The 22293-nt window shown below is 36.7% G+C and overlaps 1 protein-coding gene across 4 annotated transcripts in view; it reads right to left on the reverse strand.

The window, feature by feature from the left end:
- Window positions 1–497: 497 nt before the first annotated feature.
- The window catches only part of DNM1L (dynamin 1 like), a 37719-nt gene continuing 15923 nt past the window's right edge, over window positions 498–22293 (reverse strand). For 2 of the 4 annotated variants that reach the window (XM_072359758.1, XM_072359730.1), the window contains 17 exons: window positions 21553–21599; window positions 20496–20567; window positions 19625–19711; window positions 19046–19208; window positions 17290–17410; window positions 16519–16650; window positions 16054–16260; window positions 15734–15854; window positions 14352–14507; window positions 14146–14235; window positions 13298–13390; window positions 11837–11893; window positions 10640–10717; window positions 8267–8434; window positions 7516–7625; window positions 5515–5674; window positions 499–4247 (listed from right to left, as the gene is read on the reverse strand). In XM_072359758.1, the coding sequence (XP_072215859.1) occupies window positions 4191–4247; window positions 5515–5674; window positions 7516–7625; window positions 8267–8434; window positions 10640–10717; window positions 11837–11893; window positions 13298–13390; window positions 14146–14235; window positions 14352–14507; window positions 15734–15854; window positions 16054–16260; window positions 16519–16650; window positions 17290–17410; window positions 19046–19208; window positions 19625–19711; window positions 20496–20567; window positions 21553–21599 (1919 nt within the window). In that variant the 3' untranslated portion in view covers window positions 499–4190. Of the gene's footprint in view, window positions 4248–5514; window positions 5675–7515; window positions 7626–8266; window positions 8435–10639; window positions 10718–11836; window positions 11894–13297; window positions 13391–14145; window positions 14236–14351; window positions 14508–15733; window positions 15855–16053; window positions 16261–16518; window positions 16651–17289; window positions 17411–19045; window positions 19209–19624; window positions 19712–20495; window positions 20568–21552; window positions 21600–22293 lie in introns of all 4 variants that reach the window. The other 2 variants (XM_072359739.1, XM_072359749.1) reach the window with 2 other exon arrangements.

The raw sequence follows: 22293 nt of genomic DNA on the forward strand, positions 1-22293 counted from the left end.
GCCCTATAAACAGCAACAAAAAAGGACATGAGTTATTTATACTTTGAAAAGAAAAAACTTACATATCCTGTCAGTTCTCAGGACCAGTTTATGTTTCTTGCAGTTCTGCCTTATGCTGCAGTAATGATCAGAGCTATCCTAACCATATGAAGATAAAAAAAATCAGAGTTCTGATGGGAAAAGGATAGAAAAAGTGGGGAGAGAAGCAGTTTCAAAAAGTTTGCTTTTACCTCGTTCCTTAACTGGCAAGACAATTACAACAATACAAAAAGACATGCAGCTGAGAACAAAATATACCAGTGCACACCCATATTAACCTCCACCTAAACACAGATCAGAGTTAACAGCTGCTTTCTGTTTACGGATAAAGCTCCTTAGAATAGAGTAAGTAATTTTTCATACTTATCTTCTCCTGCCTTTTTCCCTTTTGTATCCACAGATCCTCATATATCCTCAAATTTCAATTTATTTTTTAAAGCATTGGCACCCACTTTCATCGAGTATGAAAAGGATTTTATTTGTTTTTACAAATACAAAATTGAAAAAGTTAAATTCATTGTATACAGGGTTTATAATGAGATCCATCAACTCCAAGAGTTTAATTCTATGCTTCTTTCTAACCAGCTCCTAGCAATCCAAACCCTTCCCTAATTCTTTCCAAGAGGTGGCTGGATGCAACCACTGCATTTCACAGACAGCCTGGACAGGGTGTTGCACCCGAGTGTTACAGTAGTAATAGTTCAGTAGCAGGAGCCAACACAGACCAAAGGACCTGAATATTGTGGCAGGCAGCAGTAAGTGGTGGCTGCTTTCAAGAAGCGCTTAAATTTGTAAAGGTGTTAACAAGGTAGAAGGTGAGAGGACTTGCAGCAAATAAAGAAGAAACTATCTGAACATAAAAACAGCGTCAGCAGTTTAAAAGATGCAGCTGTTTGGACGTAATATATAGTTGGTCTATTTATTTATTTTTAAACTTCAAAGAATTATCTAATTCTCTCACCTCCAAAAGCAGTTCAACTGGCAACGAGTTACAAAAACAGATGTGTTTGAGAACTTTGGTATCTGCAGAAAATGCTGGTTAGTTGTCTGCATGCATAGCTGAAGGAATTCACTGAAGGTGAAAAAGAAACTCAAAATAATTCAATGCAGTTTAGAAATGGAAACAGCGGACTGTTTTCTTTCCCCTGCTGCAATTCCATAAAGCAGGGGCCTGAGTTTGCAGTATGTTCAATTTAGCGTCTCTCAGAGCTAGTCCTCCATACCACAGAGCTTAAAGATGAGTTCCACTTCAGTTTTGTTACATTTTACTTCGGCATACAGTTTGAAGCAGACAGACACTCACTCCCCTTTACCCACCGAGTGAAGTTTGAAACTACTAAAAAACTCACAAAATTTATTGACAAACATTTCACACAGATACTGTGTTTTATTTACAGTACTACCACACACAGGTCAAATATTAATGTCAAACAAACATTTACTAGCCTAAACTTGGCTATGGAAGTTGTTCTCTCTGTGATTGTTTCACTGGCTAGGAGTCGTCTTTTTAACTAAGCTAAGCTGAAAGTTGATCACTGATGACAGAAATGTTTCAGGTTTAAATTAAATAAGGTTGACTATAAGAGATGTAATCAGTCTAACTTCGTGAGGCTTCTTACCAGTTTGCCCAGTATTTCTTCTAATGGTGGTAGCAACAATAGCACTTACTTACTAAGTTCTGTTTCAGTCGATCCACTGTTTGAAAACCATTAATGCCCACCAGCTGCCTGTCAACCCTATTACTTACACAACTGCAGCAACTGTTATAAGAACTAAAAATGATGTATTGCAGGAGGGCAAGTGCAAACTTAAGGCTGTATAAGTATTCTTAGCTATCCTCCAAACTTGTAAGGGCATACGGTCCTGCCACCCAAACTAAATGTGAGTTCAAAGTTTTATTTCTGGGATAACTCATTTTGTATAGTATCCGTTTATTTAATAACAGGGCTGTTACAGCATGGAATTTTCAAGATTGGCATTGAGGATGACAAGTTCATTGGCACTCAAACATTACCAAATTAAAAATATTTGTAAAGGAAAAAAAAAATCATAACATTAAAAAAAAAATAACAAAAAACCCAAAAACAACAGATGAACACATTGGAGACTTCACATGACATTACAGAGCCAGTTATCGCTTGCAAGACGTTCTTAAATAAATAGAACTCATCTGCTTTACGTAGCAATTGAACACTTTGTAATTCAGAATAACCCTTGACAACAGACTGCTGATTGACATTTGGGAGTTAAAACATAGGTAGCCATTCAACTTAGGGACAACTCTTTGTTGAAGACATTTCTTAGATGCTGGAAGTACAAGGGAAGGAGATGGTGGGGAATTCCAACTACAAAGGTAATGCTTTTGACCAAATTCCTACGAGCTTTCACTGTCAGCTAAAATTCAATTGAGAAGTGGCTTGCACTTCATTACAATCATATTTCTTACATCTGAGAACTACCATCCCTGAATAAGAAGTGAGAAGTTACAATTACTTCCTTTATATTCATTATACGTAACATAAACGTCATGACTTTTTAGGCTGTTAAAAAAAAAATACAGATTACATTTCTGTGTCCTGTGTGAATTACTTCAGATAACGCATAAAATAACAACAATTGCACGTGAGACAAAAACTCCTTGTGTTTACAGCGGTGCCAAACTCGAAATTATTATGTGAAAGAATATATTTTTATAACAGATCCTGTCGGAAACTGAGACCTTAACAGTTCAATTTTTAACCTTTAGCAGCTTACAACAAGAATTCAGCTTCTGTTAATTGATGAAATGAGAGAGGAACTGAATAGGGAAACAAAAACCTCACGGTACTGGCCCAACATACTAAAAGCTGTGTCTCATTTTTCACATGCAGGTTGTGTGAAAGATAAAATACCAGCAACACCATAGTACACGTTTGTTTTTTTTTACTTTATACAAAAAAGTAGATCTGTTTGAAAAGTACATGCAAGTGTGCTGGCTGGAATTTAAGTCATTCTTTTATTCATAAAAATTAAAACTCTTACCCTTTAAAGGTTACTGTGAACAGTGTTTGACTGCATGAATTACAATCAGAAGAAAATAACTCAATTTCCAACTTAATGTTTCCTAATGTGATTGTCCTCAAACAAAAAAGTAAGAAAAAACTACTTACAGTACCATTTTCCTTAAAAGTAACTGTGATCTCTAGTATAAATATTCCAATCTCACAGGCTTTCTTTCATACTGTCCTATCTTCCAAAGCTCCGTATTAAGTTGTGGGGATCCCCTTCTCCCTGGCCAACTTCATCTGTTTTTTGAAAGAAACACTTGTTATCCCGTAACAGTTTTGAAATCCATTTTTATTTATTTTTCTTTCAGTTGTGCCAGAACAAATTTAGTATTGGATGGTCCATGGGCTTGGTCCCAAGGGGGAGAAAGGGGAAGGTGTTCTTGTACCTGATTGTAAACCCCAACATTTTTATGCAAGCTCCAGTGCACATCAACAACTTGGCACCTACTTGTCAGTAGGCCGTTACTTGTTCACAAGCTCCAGGCTGATTCATCCAACACGATATACTCCATTAAATGAAGTTGAGAATTTTGTCTGCAGTTTTTAACATTTGGAAAGAAATGGGGACACACATGTAGCAATACGGTAGACATCTCTACTGTGCTATAAAATTGACACCTCCATCTGTCACAGTGCATGCAATATAGTCATGAAAGAATATAACTTGGTGCTCTCTTCTCTTCACAGTATTTAAACTTCTATTGCAAAAGCAGCTTAAAACTATGCCACAAGACTACACTGTCCATCTTAACCACAGGCAACCTTTTTAGCAAGTCAGGCACTGGAACTTCAGTGTTTTTCCCCAAGTTCAAATGAGCCTGTCACTGAGACAGTAGACTTGGTCTGCTTTAATTTGCACCAGGAAGCTGGTATGGAAACATTTAGAGCCATTTATTATGTGGATTAAATATGACTTATTTTGCAAAATACAGCATATTTTTCTGTTTGCAAATCAAACCAACTGTCTTTACATGAGCAGATTTACACAGTTGCAGTACACAGATAAGAGTTCATAAATAAAAATTCTACTCCGTATACCATGCCTAGCAAATTTGAAGTCAGTGTAACCTCCAATGCATATAAATAGCATGGCTGGTACAGTCTTCACCAAAGATGTGTCTCCCGAATCTCTGCAATGATTTGACTGGCTCGCTGCAAGGCCTGTGCACAGAGAAACAAAACCACCAAAGTTAATTGGTATTTCTGAAAAGATTTCTCAAGGAAGCAAGGATGGCAGTCAGAAAGCGTGATGCTAGTATTTAAAATCGAAGCCAGTCATTTTCATTAGTGGTAATAACCCTCAAGGACACTGATAAACAACTATGGAACCTTGCATCTGGAAAAGATCGCGCAAGGGAGAACTACTCCAAAACAGAAGATAGCGCTAAGACTTTAGCAAAGGTATAACTAAATGGTCTCTCCAGAGAGATGAGAATTGAGTTATTTTAAAACTGCATTTCTAGTTATAAGCAAAAAGAACTCACTGCCATTGTTCTGAGCATGCTCAAGTGTTCCCAGTAACATGCTTATCTTAACGTTTCTTTCATGTGTGTATATATATAAATTCTCAAGAAGAGCAGATCTTTTTGCCATACACAATTTTAATGCTTTGAATATCCCCCATAAGACAGAGGGGGAAACTGCAATTATATTACTTCTGTATTTAGGTGCAGTCACTACAGTCTAGCCTGCTAAACTTCAGAGATTTAAACTGTTTTGGTTTAAGCTGAGAATACCAACTGATACTAAAACTGAAGTATTATTCCAAACTGGAGAAATCCAGAGTTGAGTTTGGTTCAACGAAGCTTACAGTTTTAAGACACCTTCCCTCCTCTATCAAGTACTTTTTAATCATACAGTTGCAAAGACTAAACTTGCTACGGGCATCTTGGATAAGCAGTATCTCAGGGCATTTGATCTCTCAAACATACACTGTTTGAAGAACTGCTGTTCATAGGGGAGGAGCACCTCTTGCTACTTTATTAGTGAAGCTGCACTGTTACCCGAGAGTCATTCTCTTCTCTATAGTTCAATCCTAAGAAGCATTTCTGCTGCAGATGTAGCAGATCGATAGTGACATAACTACATAATGAAGAAATGAAGAGGTTTTTTTAAACACCAATATGTCCCAAATTCATTGATACAGACGTACACAGTGGTCATGACAACTTGGGTCTCAGTATTTCCTCTGTTCATACTACAAGGAACTCTCTAGATCCACCAGCCATTGGCCCACAGGATGCGTGAAGATGGGAAGAATAGTTCAAAGACTGTAATCAATTTCCCAGAGAAGAACTACTAAATACAATAGAGGAAAGTTAAATAAGAGCAAAAAGAAACGAAATCTAGCATTTACACAGTTTCAGCTTTATCAACTATTCCCACAAGGCCCTGATCTTTTTCTGTCTTTTTTTTCTTATTTAAATACCTTTAGCATGTCAGCTGCCTCTTTTCTGCGCTGTGCCATGTCTTCAGATTCCGTCAGAAGGTCATCCAACAGCAAGGATTTATACAGCTGGCCCACCAGCTCACTCTGAAGAGTGTCTTTCACATGGTTCACCAGAAAATGCATCACTGCCTTTGGCACACTGCAAGCACATAAAAATTGTTTCTTCAGGACATAATAAGACCAGGCCTAGATCAAAGAATTCATAATGTAAGCAAGCAGCTTCTCGGAACCTTGGCTCAATCTACCAGAAATCTACCACTGAGAAGTAAATTATCTTGTGCAATTTAAAAGATGAATTTCTTCCACATGAGATGGCTGTATTGTAAAGGACATAAATATATATATTGTAAAAAGTACATGAAAAATAAATTACTTTTTTTCCCCCACTAAGGACTAGAAACCAAGTCTCCACTATGATAGGCGTAACTAAAAGGCTATGTCACCCTAGGATCAACCTTCATGGGCGAATGTGAAAGAGTCAAGGAAAGAATGGATACATCTAATCTTATCCAATCAACTGAAAGTGGGATCTCAGTGCAAATACCAGCCTGTATAATCTCTAAAATAAGACAGTATAAGGGCAATTTGCAACAGCAAATGGATTTGAAGTGTGCAAAATGTGTTGTTTAGAATGGAAGCAAGCTGCAATCAATGCAATTCATGAACAATCCTTCTGGAAAAGGCTACAGAATCTGTAAAGCAACATTTTTCAGTTCTATGTTAGGCTACAATGCCCCAGCAATGAAACTGTGGTTTTAGCTCTGATTTCCATGCTGCTAAAATTCCTGGGAAAAAATAAATACAAGTACTGAAACTACTGGAACCTTCTTGGTTCTGGATCTTCTTGGGGACTTCAGGTATGTGTAGGAATACATTTCTGAAAAGGTGGAAATAAATTCTCTATAGTAGAACAGTACCAGAATCTAAAGATATAAATGGAGGATCAAAAGTCCCATTACTGCAAATTACTGGGTTATTTCATCAGAATAGCAGCAGCTGACAATGAAAATATCAATCATCCTTCCCAGCTGATAAAGAAAAAATATCAGTTTAAACAACCACTCTGTTGATGCAACTCTGTAAGTAATATTTTACAACTAGAGTAGACTGGGAGCTGACATACAGTCAGTTCTGACTCACTAGGCAGTGATCCCATGTGATCTCATGTGCTCACAGTGCTAAATCCAAATCAAAACTGTTATCCTGAGCAGATCAAGAGGTTTTGCTCAAAAGAATGCACTTCTTTTTCCATAATGAGTGCAAACCTAGACCACGTAGATCTAGGATGAACCTAAATCCATCAACACATCTCAGCTTTTGGAATCATACTTCCACCTTTGATTGGGAATTTTCCCCCCTATGCTACACTGCTTTAAGGTTCTTTACTGCTCAGTTGTGGAGTGATTTCTCGGAAATCAGGATGAGAATACACAGGCCTATTAATAGTGAAATAAATCACTTTACATCCTCATTTCAAGCATTTCAAATTCTACCAAAAGAAGTTAAAAAGTCCAAAACATTTTGGGAGTCATCTGGCTAAGACTGAAAGCAATACTCTAGAATCTATCCCTGCACAGCTTTGAGTCTTCCAAATAAGAGACTGAATCAGCTTTGCAAGTGCAATGTGTGATGGACATGAGTACAATCTTCAAAAGATATTTCTTAAAATATTTCTGAAGTAGGTCCCTATTTGAAACAAAAAGGATAGCAAAGCTAAGTTCTCCCATTGCTATGTAACACCCAGAGTTTACTCCAGTTATTTACTGAAAATCATCCACCTGAATTGCAGCATCCTAAATAACTAATTGAACCTCATATACCAATGTAATAGAGAAAACTGTTAGGAAAAAAACCTACATACTACTTCAGCCTTCTTAATTCTGTGAGGGGTGATTTATAAAAAGGCAAGATTATATAAATGATGCTTGAGATACCACAACATTTGTATGTCTTAAACACATCTAGGTAGTTTTGTTTTACCTGTCCTGAATATTCTTTCTGACAATAAGGAAATAAGATTTAATGAGTCGTTCAATCACTTCACAATCTCGCTGCTCACGGGCAGAAAGTTTGCGTGCAACAGGCACAGGCTATGTAAAAAAAAAGAAAAGAAACCATGTTAAATTCCACTCATTTGTATAGGTAAATGAAACTCACACAAGGGGAAACCAAAACAAACTATTGCTCTTTTAGTCTGATAATTTGATGCACGTAATCTGTCTTGCAACACTACTCTACTGTTGACCTAGAGACATCAAAATCCAGCTCTTTGAAACTGAAAGGTCAGAGGGCACCAACCAATTTAGTTCTTAAAGCTCACTAAAGGAAGTAAGTTCTGTCAAGACTTTAAAATAAATAATAAAAATAGAATATGAATATTCTTAAATTTAAATTATTACTTTCCTCTAGTATGAAAAATGCCAACTTCAGCAAAAATGAACAGGCAGTTGAACTGAGATGAGCTGAGATTTGCTTCTGTTTTAGAAGTGATCTAGATAGAGATTTCATTTCCATATTAATTTGTGAAAGGAAACCAATTATCCCAAATTGAGGACTGAAACTAGAATAGTTAACAAAGGGAGAAGAGAGGGGCCAGAGCTCCCTGTTTCTATAGCAGTCATTATTCATGAAGATATATATTAGTAGCAAAGTCACAACATAAAGAATTCATATGTTTTATTTCCTGAGCCTTAGCTATGAAGAGAAGTGTGCGTCTTTCCATGACACTCACCACATCTAATAGGTTTACTGCATGTCCTTTTTGAGGACTAGCAGGAAGAGCTGCAGCAGGTTTTGACTTTTCCTCTGCTGATACCTCCTCTGCTTTTGAGGATTTCAGCATTCCTCTCCAGTTGCCTGTTCCAGACTCCTGGGATACATCTCCTGCTCCAGCAGCAGCCTGCACAAACAATACATCAGAGAAAAACATCAGAGTTAAAAACTTGAGCACTACAAAGAAAACCAAATTTGTTATTAGTAAGCTACAGGTAAGAAAGACTCAATAGAAGATTTTTCATACGTGTATTTTGATTTCTATGTTCTGCTCTTCTCAGCCCCCTCTTTTGTTTTCCCTTTGGGAGACCAATTAGAGGGACACTTTCAATCCATTGATGAGAGTAAAATATCACTAAAATGAAAGCTTTTTACACGTGTACTCTTCCTAATAATGGTATGAAATCCCCTGCGTAAACAAGCTTAACCATTTACAGATCATTCCTGAAATACAGTCTTCCTAAATCTATTGGCTTTTACTGCATATCCTTAGAGTAATACAACCTACATCATCAGGATCATTCAGCAAACACATTTTTAGATTCAAAATTCACTGCAAGGTCTTGAAAGATCTCAGTGTATTTGAAGTCTTTGTATAGAAACACAAGTTCTTTACAACAACAGCTTATGAAGTAAATGAAATATACGCATGGTTATATTTCCAGGTACCAAACCTATAAATGTATTTGTGTGGCCAGACCTCGTGTTAGAGAAAGTTTTTCGGTACCAAATGAAAAAAAGATAAATCTCCATCTTCTGGAAGCAAAGATAGCACTGTCTGGGAAGCAAAGTTTCCATTCCACAGAAAGACTGACTTTGTTCTTCTGAGAAGAGGACATAATACCCAACTCTTACACATCAGAAAACATGGGTCAAAAATATTAGTAGATTATACACATTAGATCAGCATTAAAAGAAAAAAATATATATTTTGATGTGGAACAGCGTTAATTCTATTTTTGTACCTTCCCATAAGCCTAGCAGCTGTTCTATTTACTACATACTGTAAAAAAACCAAATGATAGGTTAATCTCAGTGCTGGTCATTTAAGGCTCTGGACTGCTACTACTTAGGTCTTCCTTTAGGAATAGGAGGGACTGAGGTAGGACCATCTATTGTGTTTACAACTAAACCACCCCTACAGGTTGATCTTGGGTCTAAAGAGTGAGAGAATGGCAAATGGAGTACAATGGAAACCCATTGTGAAATGTGAAATGTGCGCATAAATAGTCTTAATAAAATTGCACTGCTGTTCAGAGTGATACAAAATACATTATAAAAATTCAAATGAACCTCTATTAATATCAGACAGCTACTGATAAGGAAAACTCCATTACTCTCTTACTGATTTTAAAACAGCTATTTCAAGTGGAAAAATCCTTATACCTCTCCCATCCAGTATTACTGTGGAGCATGCTTTATCTCCAAAGCAGTTTCAGAAAGCTACATTCTTTCATAAGAAACAGAGCAGCAGAGTATACATCACTTAACAAAGAACAAGCTTTTGAAGAACACAAATTAATCCAAATTTGGAAGTTTCCTGCAACTTCTGCAGTCAACACTATCTCCTCTATAGCTCCTGATTTCTTGTTAGTTGTTTGCAGCATATCAGAGCCAATAAAACTTTGACCAAAACCATAGTTAAATTTCTACTGCTGACTAGATTTTGACTTTAACCACTTGGCCGAGGACAGAAATGACAGCTTTGCACTAGAAGCAGAACATAAATAGGCAGTAAAGCAGAAAGGCTGAGTCTCCTTAGTTATTCCTACTACACAAACTTGTGGCACTCCATCTTCTGTGACTTCAGTGAAAGCAATTAGCAAGGAAGTCTTTACAGTACTGAGCTGTTATTTTACATGACAACAGGTCTGAAGTGCAAAAAGCCACTGCAGAATACATTTCACACACAGAAGTGAACAGTTAAGGTCAGACAACAAGGGGGGCTCAGTTCTAACAAAGCCTGTAAGGATTCCCTGCAGGAAACTCACATTTTTAGTTTATCTTCTGTTCTTCTTTAACTGTCAACACATCAAAAACATGCAGTTTAACGACCATGCTGAAAAACTTGGTTTACAGTACCGTTGCACCAAACAAACAATTGACAACAATATATTACAACCAAAAGTTCAAACAGAAAGCAGTGGCTTTGCCAGCTAGTTGCACATCTTTACCCACCATTATGCATACTAACGTCATGAAATGTTATGGGTGTAGACACCCATCTTGTTATTAGGGACAGAGCACTAAAGACAGACTGCTTCCTGTAGTACCTGAAGTGCACCACAACATCAATTGGCATGCAGTGCTTATAGGAAAAATCAAAACAGACCTTGCCATCAGCCTCAGCAGAAGCAGCAGTAACAGTCTCCTGGGAAGCAGGTGGCAATGCACCTGGAGCTTTAGTAGACTAAAGAAGGTAAAACAAAATGCAGGGAGGGAAAAAAAAATATTCAACTGAAGACCACCAGATCTACCTGGCAAATTCATGCACTTTTAGCTTCTAATATATAGATTTATGTTTGGGTTTTTTAATCCAGAAAAGAAAATATTTTGGATTTGCAAGCAACACAGTAATATAAGCAGAGAAAAAAGCAAGTTCAAGACAGGTAAGGGACTTCTGGTTTATCTTGTCCTTAAATTTTATTTCAGCTTCTATACTGATAATTTAAATATGAAGTCAACTAAAAGAAGAACAAACAGCACTGAAAGCAATCTCTAGACAACTATGTTACATTCTTGGTTAATACATCAGCTGCCTTCTATAGACTAGAGGCAGTAAAATATTGAAGTCTGCTCTGAGACTTTATCATACTTTTTAAGCTAAAGAATTTAAAGAATTGATTTCTCTGAGCTGTACTAACACTTATAATGATTAAACCATATTCTGTGAATTCAACTTTGAAATACTTCACATAATAGTAAATATATGACTGACTGAAATCCTGATTGTCAAACTTTTCATTTCCACAAGGCAGTATTTTCATGAAGCTTGGTATCCAAGCTCCAGTGGTAGCACACAACTAAATTATGATGATCAACTAACAACTTTATCTCCTCTATCTTCTCCCAAAGAAAATAAGGCTGCACTAAAATGACAGTCTTAAGAGTGACTTTTAAAAGACAAGTCACTGTGCTGGCATAGTAAATATTTTATATCAGTTCCTTATCTTTTGATATCAGTGTCACAGCCCTAAATATAAGCATTCATGTCCTGACTTCATCTTTATTATCTGCAAATATTTAAAGCCTCATCTGAAATGACATTCAAGTAATGTGTGTAATATTAATATAGATTTATAGGTAAGTCCTCAGAAACCCCTGTTTTAAAACCCGTAAAAGCTGCATCTTTGGAAGAAGAAAAAGCATTCTACTTCCATCTCAGGAAATCAAAAGAAAAAAGTCAATACTTGGAAGCTTCCCAGTGTGTTACTAGGGCTGCGCATCAAAGCTTCCAGCATTTAGATTAGATCAAAGGGGAATGCATTACACTGAAAACAAGCAAACAAAATAAACAACATTTACTCACCTTGTCTCGTGGCACAGAAGAAGGCAATTCCCGGGCTAACCTGTTACGCCGTTGTTCCTTTAAAAATAATCCATCAAGACTTCAATTATGCATCGCTCTGTCTCAATACACATCCAACATTCATATGTTACAGACTACTTCAAATTTTAAAGATGAACAATCACTGATACTTTAATCTCATCTAGTGCTTTATGACTATACACTGGTCCTATAAAAGCCTCAATTCTTTGGATGAAACTACACCGATTATCTGTTCAGAAGTAAGCTTTCAACATAAAAAGCTTTTGCAAAACTTTTTGCAACACTCTTCATAATCAAGACCATAGCCTTTAAAAGATAGGTTCAAAGCTGAGCAGTTTGGTTCAGCATAGATTCCCTGCGACCCTCATTAAGCATTAAATCTTCAAAATAACTCAGAAGGATTTGATTTCACAACCAGCATAGTTTACTCCGATTAGCCCAAAAGGAAGCATTGACTTTACAACAGAATAGAATTTGAAGTGATCAGAACAAATGAAAATCTGATTCTTCTTGAAATTAGTAATCGATTCTCCACTGAATAAAGATAAGATGTTTTACATGCGCTGTTTCTTCAAATCGTTCAATGTCCTGTTCAGGAAGATGCTGGAAAAAGAACTAATTTAGGTAACACACAATAAAACAATCATTTCATATGTTCAAATTGACAAAGTCCTAATTCTCATACTCACAGCAGTTTGTGCAGACATTGTACCTGAACTACAGTTTACCTCTCAAGATGCTCTTCAATCAATTGCATAACCAGTCAATACAAAATACATAATAGAAAGCACAAGGTTCAAACTAACAAGCAGAAATAAGCATTTGAAAAAGAACGCTACTATGAAAACAATGTGTTGGATTAACAAGAATATTAGCAAGCTCTCAGGCTGGAAATACTGCAATGAAAATAGGACTTTGAGAATTCCATATACCACTTGTACAGCAACTGCTTCTATAGGATTACGATAACAGAGATTATCAGTCAAAATTGAGTGTGCAAAACAGAAAGGCTACAGAAATTGTAAGGGTATAACTATCTTTTTAAAGTTTCTGTTCCAAAAATTTGGTTTAATAGCCACTACTCTGATGCCTATCTTATTTTTCAGAGACACGCAGAGGCAGAACTGTTTACAGTAAAATATCAACCACTGGTTCTGAATATAATATGCAATATAAATCTAACAAATCAACTGATTACAAAGTAAGCGTGCACCATATTATAACACATTCAAACCTCTGTACTTCAAAATAGTCAACTATGCTTCACAGAAAATCTGGCAGGTCTGTTCTTTCACTAGTTATTTAGATTCTCAATTGAAGAGTCAAAAAAAAAGACAGATTTAAGCAAGATATAACCCACGATCATAGAAAATCCTTCAACTTATCCACCCTTCAGCAAAGCATATTGAACTTATTTTTGATGAAGATGTATTTTCTTACCTCTATGTTGTTATTCATTAAGCCACAGGCATCAGCAAAATCTGGATGTTTTGTATTGATATAGGCTAATTCAATAGCCACTAAATTATGAACCTGCAATGAAATGACATTCACAGAAATTCAGTGAGTCTAATGGTAGCAAAGAAAACTGACCTACAGTGCTAGGCTAACTGCCTAGACTACAATACATTGTAACTGTCCTTAGCCAAAGACTGTTCTTACTGCTCCAAAGACACTGAAGTTCTGACCTTGAAGAAAACAAGAAAGGAATTCATTCTGTCACTGCAATACACTCAGAAATTCAGCTTTTTTCTGAAACACTTATCAGTTTAACTTGTTAGCTTTATTAAGCTAACTGCTCTCCAGCAAGAAATAAACTCAGCAATTTTAGGAGCGTAAGCTATACAGTTGCAAGCCACAGTGAGAAACATCTCGCTATTTGAACACAGAACAACTTCTGTTTGCTTTTCACATCAAATATACACACATTTGTACTAAGTATCTTTATCTCCAATAAGCAAACACAAAAGATACCAATATATTAGAACATGTTTACCCAAAGACAGAAATTATCATTAGCTAAAAGGCATTAAAAGTGAAAACAACACTTTATCTTGACCTTCTTGAAAAACTGGAACATAACCCTATCATCATTCTTTGTTTTTTATTTATCTTCTAATATATTACAATATATACAACAATGTAGCTATTAAATAGTGCACCATTATGAATTGTGATTCTCTTAAATATCTGGGTTCCAGATATTACAAAGCAGACAGAAGCATCAAGGAAAAGTCCAGAAAACACGTATTTTTTTTCCAGAAAGATTATAAAACATGAAAAATTACCATTTCATTTGTGACAGGAAGCCGTCTACGCAGAAGGCAGGTTACTACTTCAACTATAGCATCGTGTAACTTGGGAAACCTCAGCAACTCCTAAAAACAAACATTTACTGATAAGACTTCGGGTTTTTTGGGGCTGGGGAGGGGAGGGAAGTAAGGATGGGAAATGCCTAATAATTAAGTACATAATTCAAACACATTATTTTTACCTGTGTACTGTAATTGCTACAATGCTGTATAATTCTTTGCATTTCTTCATGAACCAGCTCCACACAGCGAAGGCTGGGCTCTTCTAAACGTTTGATTTGCCTTTTAACCAGCAATTCAAATGAAACTTCAGGAACAAACAAGGCAGGACGGGGACCCTAGTTAAAAAGGACAGTAAAAGTTGTGAAATTGTATATTAAAACAAGGTATTTATAGTCATGAGTTTCTGGTGAAGCCCATAATAAATCAGGTCATGGGCTTCTCACCCAGAACATTCAGAACAGGCCTTGCCAATGTAAGAGTAATACCTGTTCTAAGACTACTGAAATAAAAAAAGGCTTACAGACTAAAGAAATACAGAAAATGCCTGTAAGACTAATTCACTGTTAAATAATGATTAACCAGCACCCCTGTCAAATCTTGAGCATTTCTACCTTATCTTATAACTGTGACTAATTATCTTCACGTTTATGGATCCAAGTTTAAATAAAATTTATAAGAAAGACTAAAATGTTCTCTTCCTAATTTTCAGCAGACAGAAGAGGTACCACTATTGAGGGGCCATACAATTTGCAATAGATGACAGCTGGGTTTGCTGTTAAATACACTTGGGTGCAGTGTCCCTGTGTCATAAATTAAATTATCCTAGACATTGACTTTGCAAACCAATAAAATTTATCAGCCACTGAACCCTGTGGTACAAGGACAACAGCATGCCTACATTTCATTACAGCAATTATCTGATGTATTCCAAGTCTCAATAATTACTGACCGCAGAAACATATTCATCTGCCTGCACCAATCAGAACTCAATACAAAAACTGTTCGTTCAGTCAAGTTCTAAGGAGTGAACACTCCTTGTACTGCAACATTTAAGAGTAAATTTACAGTGAATTCTTAGCAACATCAATTCCCACACTTGTATTTACATGATCGGTTTTGTCGTGAAACTATTAAAGAGTCACATCCATTATAGAAAATGAGAATATCTGAATGTGTCCTAACCTGCAAATCTCCCTAACCTGAGTCTTCATATCTAACACAGCAATGCTTCATGCAAAACAAGTGCCGTCAGTCCTTCATCACACTTTCTCATATAAAAAACTGCACTGGGTTGCTAAAGTTGGGTCTAAGCTTAATTTCAGCTTATTCACAACAGAAACAAGCAAGCACTTCCCTTAAACTCATTCCATAGCTGGTAACGCTGCAAATCTGAATGTTGTATTTTTCTCTTGAAATAACAAAAAGCAGGATTCAGCGTATCCACATAAACTCATGCAGCTGCTGTTAATTCACAGTCCCGAAGCAGCACAAATTAGTTGAAATCTTATTTTGAATCCAATAGATACAGGAACAACACTTAGAAATACAGAGTAACACTCACAGTAGCATTTCTAATGGCAGTCAGAATATCAATTGTGTTAAGGCCACCTAGAGGGTCAACAGATTCTAAGGTTCGTCCAAAGGTCTCATGAAAGATGTAACAGATTCTGGCTCCACCACATCTGAAAGAACAAAGTAACTGAAATTAGTAAAGTAGAAAAAAAAGCTCTCATTATGAACTTTTTTATGATTACTTATATTCAAACTTTTATTTTACTATATTATGCTCTAGTGTACTACTATCGCCAATGTTAGTCAGCAAGAGCGACAGGCTCAATCTGAACACATAGTCAAAATTCCAGAAAACCATTTAGTACTCACAGCTCAGAAGTCTCTATGTATTTTGCCGTTCCTTCAATAGTATTGCAATATTCTGTGGCAAATTTGGTAATAAGCTGCAATAAAGTGGCACTTTTGTCCTCAACGGGTTCTCCATAGCTGTTAAGTAGAGACTGGTACTGAGCAGCTAAAACATTGATTCTGGTTTTCAGTTCTGGCAAGCAGTCCCTGATATGATGCATTAGAAGCCTAAAAATAGAAAACAGACCTTCATGAGAGGGAAGGAATTTCAGCATTATCATCTCCACCATCTCCTGTTTGTTGCCTGGGAGAAGAGGCCAAGCCCCTTCTCATCACAACCTCCCTTCAGGAAGTTATCGTTTCTCAGTACAGCACCAAAGTAAAAATGAAAGGTAAACACAAATGATTTCGTACATCATACGCAATCTACATTTCAACATACCTTGAAAAGCAGACACATTTGTTTGTGTTTTCTTAATGTAATACCTGTTCAGTGTCCTAGCAAGATACTTAGTTCCATTTCGATTGGCTAGAGAGGGATACTTCTTTTGAAGAAAACCATATTCATCACGAATAGAATCCGCTACACTCTTCTTATTGTTAATATCCAGCTGACTCCTGAAGATAAAAGACAGAATTTCACACTAGTTAACATGCAAACTAAAAACAATTCTCACTCCTTTTTTTTTTTGCCTGACAGGACATCTGTACAGGTGAGTTTTGCTTTAGACAACAAAAAAGACAATTACTCCTATTGCTTGGATGATAAAGAAGGGGTTCGTCTACTGTTGCACAGAGCACAGAGAGTAAATCAGTACAGGTAGCAGCCATAGACTATGCAAAAAAATTTACACTACATGACATTAGACCTGACTGATGCAAAAGATAAGAGTGAACGAGTACCACAGCCAGTACTATGCTTTTAGCACTAGCTTGGCCCTAACATAACATCTATTAGTGCTGAATTAGCAATAATGTGAACAGCTGATCAGAAACATCCCTCAAGCTAAAAAAAAAAAAAAAAAATCAAAAAATCAATAGTGGGAAGAAGTAACACAGTTCATCTAGAAAGGAATAAAGATATTTCTTCTAAATTAGCAGTTGGTTGATGGGAAGAAGAACGGAGTCATTTGAAAAGTAAGCAACAGGTTTGTTGGTTGCTTGTTTATTTCAATGTCAGGTCACCTTACTCTTAAATTCATACTCATGGTTAAACAAGTCAAGTCTCAAAAACAGTGTAGATGTCCCCAGACAGACCTGTTCACTACTCCAATGATGCCAAGTTTTACTGGAATCACTCTTCCCATGAGCACATCCATAGCATCAGTGCCAGCATCCATGAGATCCAGCTTTGTGATAACAGCAAGGGTTCTTCGACCTACCAAAAGAAAAACTCACTTTCAGGGATATTTTGTCTTCACCAAAGCTCAGCATTCACAAAGTTCCTCCTACAGTTGCATAAAGTATAATAGAACAAAGCAGCAGCAGAGACCAGCACAAGATGTGTGGTGCTTGTCTACTTGTAGCTCTTTATCAACAAAAGTCTAACTATCTGGCATGTAATGCTCCCCATGCATAAGTGGCTAAAGATTTAGGTAACATGCAGTTTGAAATTACATAATTGCTAAACATAATATTTTTGCATAGTGTGTGAGGTTGCTATTAAGCATTTATGGAGAAGACTAAGGCAAACGGGCAGGGGACCTGCAAGTGTGAGCAAACTGAACACATTTCTGGGATATATGTAACACAACAAATAATGGCAATTTGCATAATGAAACTATTTTTGAAGTGCCACTAATACTGGAGAAGCTGCCAGGGGAGGTAACAGGATCACTTCAGGCATTATGCATCAAATACATTGCCAAAAGTACTAACAGTGTGAAGAAGCATCATGGGATTAATGAAACAGATTTTCATCAAATATGCAACTTAACATCTTCTGAGTGAAAACAACTTTGTATTAGACACTGCGGAAAAAACAGTCACTCAAATTCTCTTTGCATACCACTGTGCCTACAAAGCCTGCAACACGAGCTGGCACTCCAGGCCTTTAAAGTTTAGAATTTTGGGAACTGATCCAAAAAACACAGCTGACCACTTTTACAGGAGTAAACGAAAAGGAAAAGGTCTGCTGGCTGGAACCAGAACAATCTGACTAAAGAGAAAGCCAAGGGAAGAGATTCTCCCTCGAAGCTGTGGACCCTGTAAATCACAAAGCAGACTTGTAGTTTGAAAGCAAGTAAGAAATACTACTTCTGTGAGAAGAAGAATTTGAGGGGAAAGCAAATGAACACAAAATTTCTCCCTAATTACAGTATACCTATGTTCAGAGTACACACTTCCATAATCTTTCAAATTACATAGTGCCAATTATTAGTAAATAGTAGCAACAGTACCCAGCAGCTTCAGAATTGTTTCAAAGTCATTAGGCAAATACAAAAGTTATCCTTTTTAGATTACAACAAAGCAATCAGTTCTGTCATACAAATGTGAAACACTAAAATGGATACTAAAAATACGTATTAATTTTATTCTCACTAAAAGTCTCTAAAGTAACATCTAAACAGATGATTGCTGCTGCAGGGTGACATTCTCTTGTAAAAGAGACATTTTCTCTTGTAAAAGAGAAAACGTTTGTCAATAAAACATGAAGTCATCCTAACAGATTAAACTACTAAATACCTCAAAACCTCTAACATTCCATAATGCCATTTTGTTGCTCTGAAAACAGATGTGGCTCACAGGACTATTAAAATAGCTTTCTGATCTGTTTGTAAGTCAGAAAGCTCTGAAGATATTAATTGTTCACAATATTTTCTGACTTGCAGAGATTGAGACTGGAAATCTTTAAGCAAATATAATAATTGTATTTTCCAGCAGATTAAGTAACATTTTCCTTACTTCTTTTTGCTCAAACAACTCCTTTTTTTTATTTTCTGTTTGTTTTTTAATTCAATCCTAAAATAAAGCTGAACCTGAATGATAAGATCTAGTTTTTCTTGCTGCTTACCATCCGGATCCACTTCCCGTGCAATTTTAAGAGCTTCTGAAGTGGCCATGTCTGTGTTAGCTGCTGTGACTGCCAGAATAATTGAATTTGGGTTGCTGATGAATTGAAGGATTAGCTCTCTTATTTGAAGTTCGATATCCTTGGGCTGATCACCAACAGGCACCTAGGGAAAAAAAGAATACAGTGCAGAACTAGTCAAAACTGTACATTTATTCCCATGTTACCACTAACTGAACACTGTCACAAAGTTTTCAGCCCTTCCCTTTCAGGAGAAAAGAAAGGAAAGGGGGGGGGGGGGTGTAGAATAGATAGGGGAAAAGAAAAAAGGGAAAAGAAGGAATGAAAAGAATAAAAAAAGGCCACTGTAACAGTGAATAGCACTAGAAAACTAAATGCTAAGCCAGAAGATGGCTATATAACGTTTGAGATGTCACCAACTATTTTATCTGAAGGAAAATGTAAACAACTTCTAAGAATTGAAACACTAATCTAACAATACAAAATAGCACTTAAGATGGAACGTTAGGCTCCTTGTTTCAAAACGACGTGTTTTCAGAAGGAAAGCATTCCATATCTCACCTTTGTCATTCCTGGTAAATCCACAAGAGTCAGATTCACAACATTAGATGAAAATATCTTAAGATGAATTGGTTCGGGACTGATACCCTAGAAATGTATACAGTAAAGTTAATCACTGTACCAGATTATTTAAAAGACCCTTTAGAAAGTCAAGTCTGAAGTTTTGTAACAACGCACATAAATAAAAGAACACTTTTCTTCCATCACGCATCTCATCTATTCAGTGGAAGAAAAAAAAAAAAAAAAAAAAAAAGCCACATCTGTAAACCAGTTTCTTTGTATTTAGCAGCTGCCCTGTTATCCCTTCAATATAATGCATGAAATGCTTAATTTCATAGAATCATCATAGGATAGTCTGGGTTGAAAAGGACCACAATGATCATCAAGCTTCAACCCCCTGTTATGTGCAGGGTCGCCAACCACCAGACCAGGCTGCCCAGAGCCACATCCAGCCTGGCCTTGAATGCCTCCAGGGATGGGGCATCCACAACCTCCTTGGGCAACCTGTGCCAGTGTGTCACCACCCTCTGCATGAAAAACTTCCTTTTAATATATAACCTAAACCTCCCCTGTCTCAGTTTCAAACCATTCCCCCTTGTCCTAACACTACCCACCCTCGTAAACAGTTTTATCCCCCTAGAGTCCTTCTCCGTAGGGCTGCTCTCTAGGGGTTCTTCACCCAGTTGATATAAATACCTGGGATTGCCCCAGCCCAAGTAATTATATAGATATTCAGTAACACAATACTGCTTGCTATCTCTTCATTAGAACAGTTCAGTGCTTTTCATTTCTAGATGTCAGAACAGGCTAAGAAAGCTTTCATTAGCAAGAGAATCTACAGCAAAACAAAGATGGACAGTTCACTATTTACCTTATTATTTCCTGAAATCCTCTCTGTTTCATTTTCTATTTCCTGACGAATTTCGTCAAAATCTGTATAGATCTGAAGTACAGAAAAGAAAGGTTATTTAAATAGCCTTTCATCCACAAACATCTAATAGTGAAATAGTGCTTCTTTCTCTAAGAGACAGTGAAAAATTAAGTAACTGTGTATATAGAAGGTTAGGGGAAATAAGGAAGAGTGACTAATAGCTCTACAGCTACTGCTGTAACAGCAACCATCAGTGCTCAAAATCAAAGGAGTCAGAATCTCATGGCAGTTAGTAATGCTTACAATGTTATCAGACAAGGTAGAAAACAAATTGCACACACCGAAAGAGAAAATCACACATTTAATTCTACCTCTAATCTAGTTACAACCATTTGAAGTTGATGAACAACATCAAGCTTCAACTCCTTCACATCTTGGGAAGGGACAAAGAACAGTGTTTCATTTCCTTTTTACGTTCTTGTTTACTCTACCCTCTTTTAACCACTAAAAGGAAGCCACCACCAAGCTACCCCTTCCACACATTCCCTCTGTGTTCCTCTTTAAGATTCCTTCAACTTTCCATACTGACTAAAGTGTGGAAATCAGTTGAAAGTAATAAAACATCTGCCAACAAGGGGCTTTGCTGCTGGCAAAGAGTCAAAGCTTAATTCTTCACTTGAAATCCTCAGCCATCTCTGTTTCTCATTCCTTGCTAAGTATTAAACTCTTCCTTCCTTTTCACAGCCTTGTAGTATATCTCTGAAGCAGTCAGTTCTTCACTGGGCAGCAATGACTTGTGATAGTGTACAATTGCCTTTGCAATTTAATTCATGCACAAAAAAAGAAAAAAGAAAAAAAGCAGCAAAACAACATTTTTAGGGTCAGGATAAATAACTCGGCAGAATCAATGATCCACATACAGAGTCACTGGTAAGTAACTAAAGCTTTGGTTAATCTCCTACTTTTAGAAACAGAAAAACCTGAATATTCTGCATGCAACGTAGAAGAATGGTGCTCTTTTTTGGGAAAGGCTACTCCGTAACCAGAGCAAACGTACCTTATTTTTGGTGTGAAGAAATTTACCCCACTCTTCAGCATCTATCTCTGCAAACAAAGAATTGGCACATGATGAAGAGGAAGCAAACATCCCAATCATGCTTTTCTGAGACTGCTGAAGACTAGAATGTGATTTTTTGTTTTTCAAGCAGCAAGAAAAGAATTAGTTCACTTTCTGCTATTAGACATTAAATGGCTCAGTACAAATACATTTATGATTCTGCTTATTTAAGCACAGCATCTCGTTATTCTTTAATTTGTCTCTCTTACACAATGTCTGTCTTCATATTTGTGAACTGAGCCAATCTGCTGCCCTACCATTCTTCAGATAAGGTCTGAATCCATTAAAAAAAAAATCAGCTTGCAACAGAAAACAAAATAATTATTAGCAACAGCTTAAAAAAAAAAGCCTGAAACAAAAAATATATACCAGCTTATAGCAACTTTTCTTTTACCATGCAAATGAGATCAAATTGCAGCTGAAAGAAAAAGTTAGAAAAACCTGTAGAACCAAAACAAACAAACAGAAAATACGTAAGTACTCTACATAACAACGAAGTCTTAGGAATACATGTCTCTTCCCAAATCTGTCATGGACCAAAGATCTTAACTCTTGTCTGTCACCACAGGTGCTTGGAATTACTTGGGGGCTCTTCAAGAGCAGCCCCAGAAACAGCAAAGAAGGTTGGGTCGACTCTTGCTCTGTGGTGCAGGCAGCACGCACAGTCACACCGCAAGACGC

The sequence above is a fragment of the Excalfactoria chinensis genome, chromosome 1, assembly GCF_039878825.1.
Source record: "Excalfactoria chinensis isolate bCotChi1 chromosome 1, bCotChi1.hap2, whole genome shotgun sequence".
Lineage (NCBI taxonomy): Eukaryota > Metazoa > Chordata > Aves > Galliformes > Phasianidae > Excalfactoria > Excalfactoria chinensis.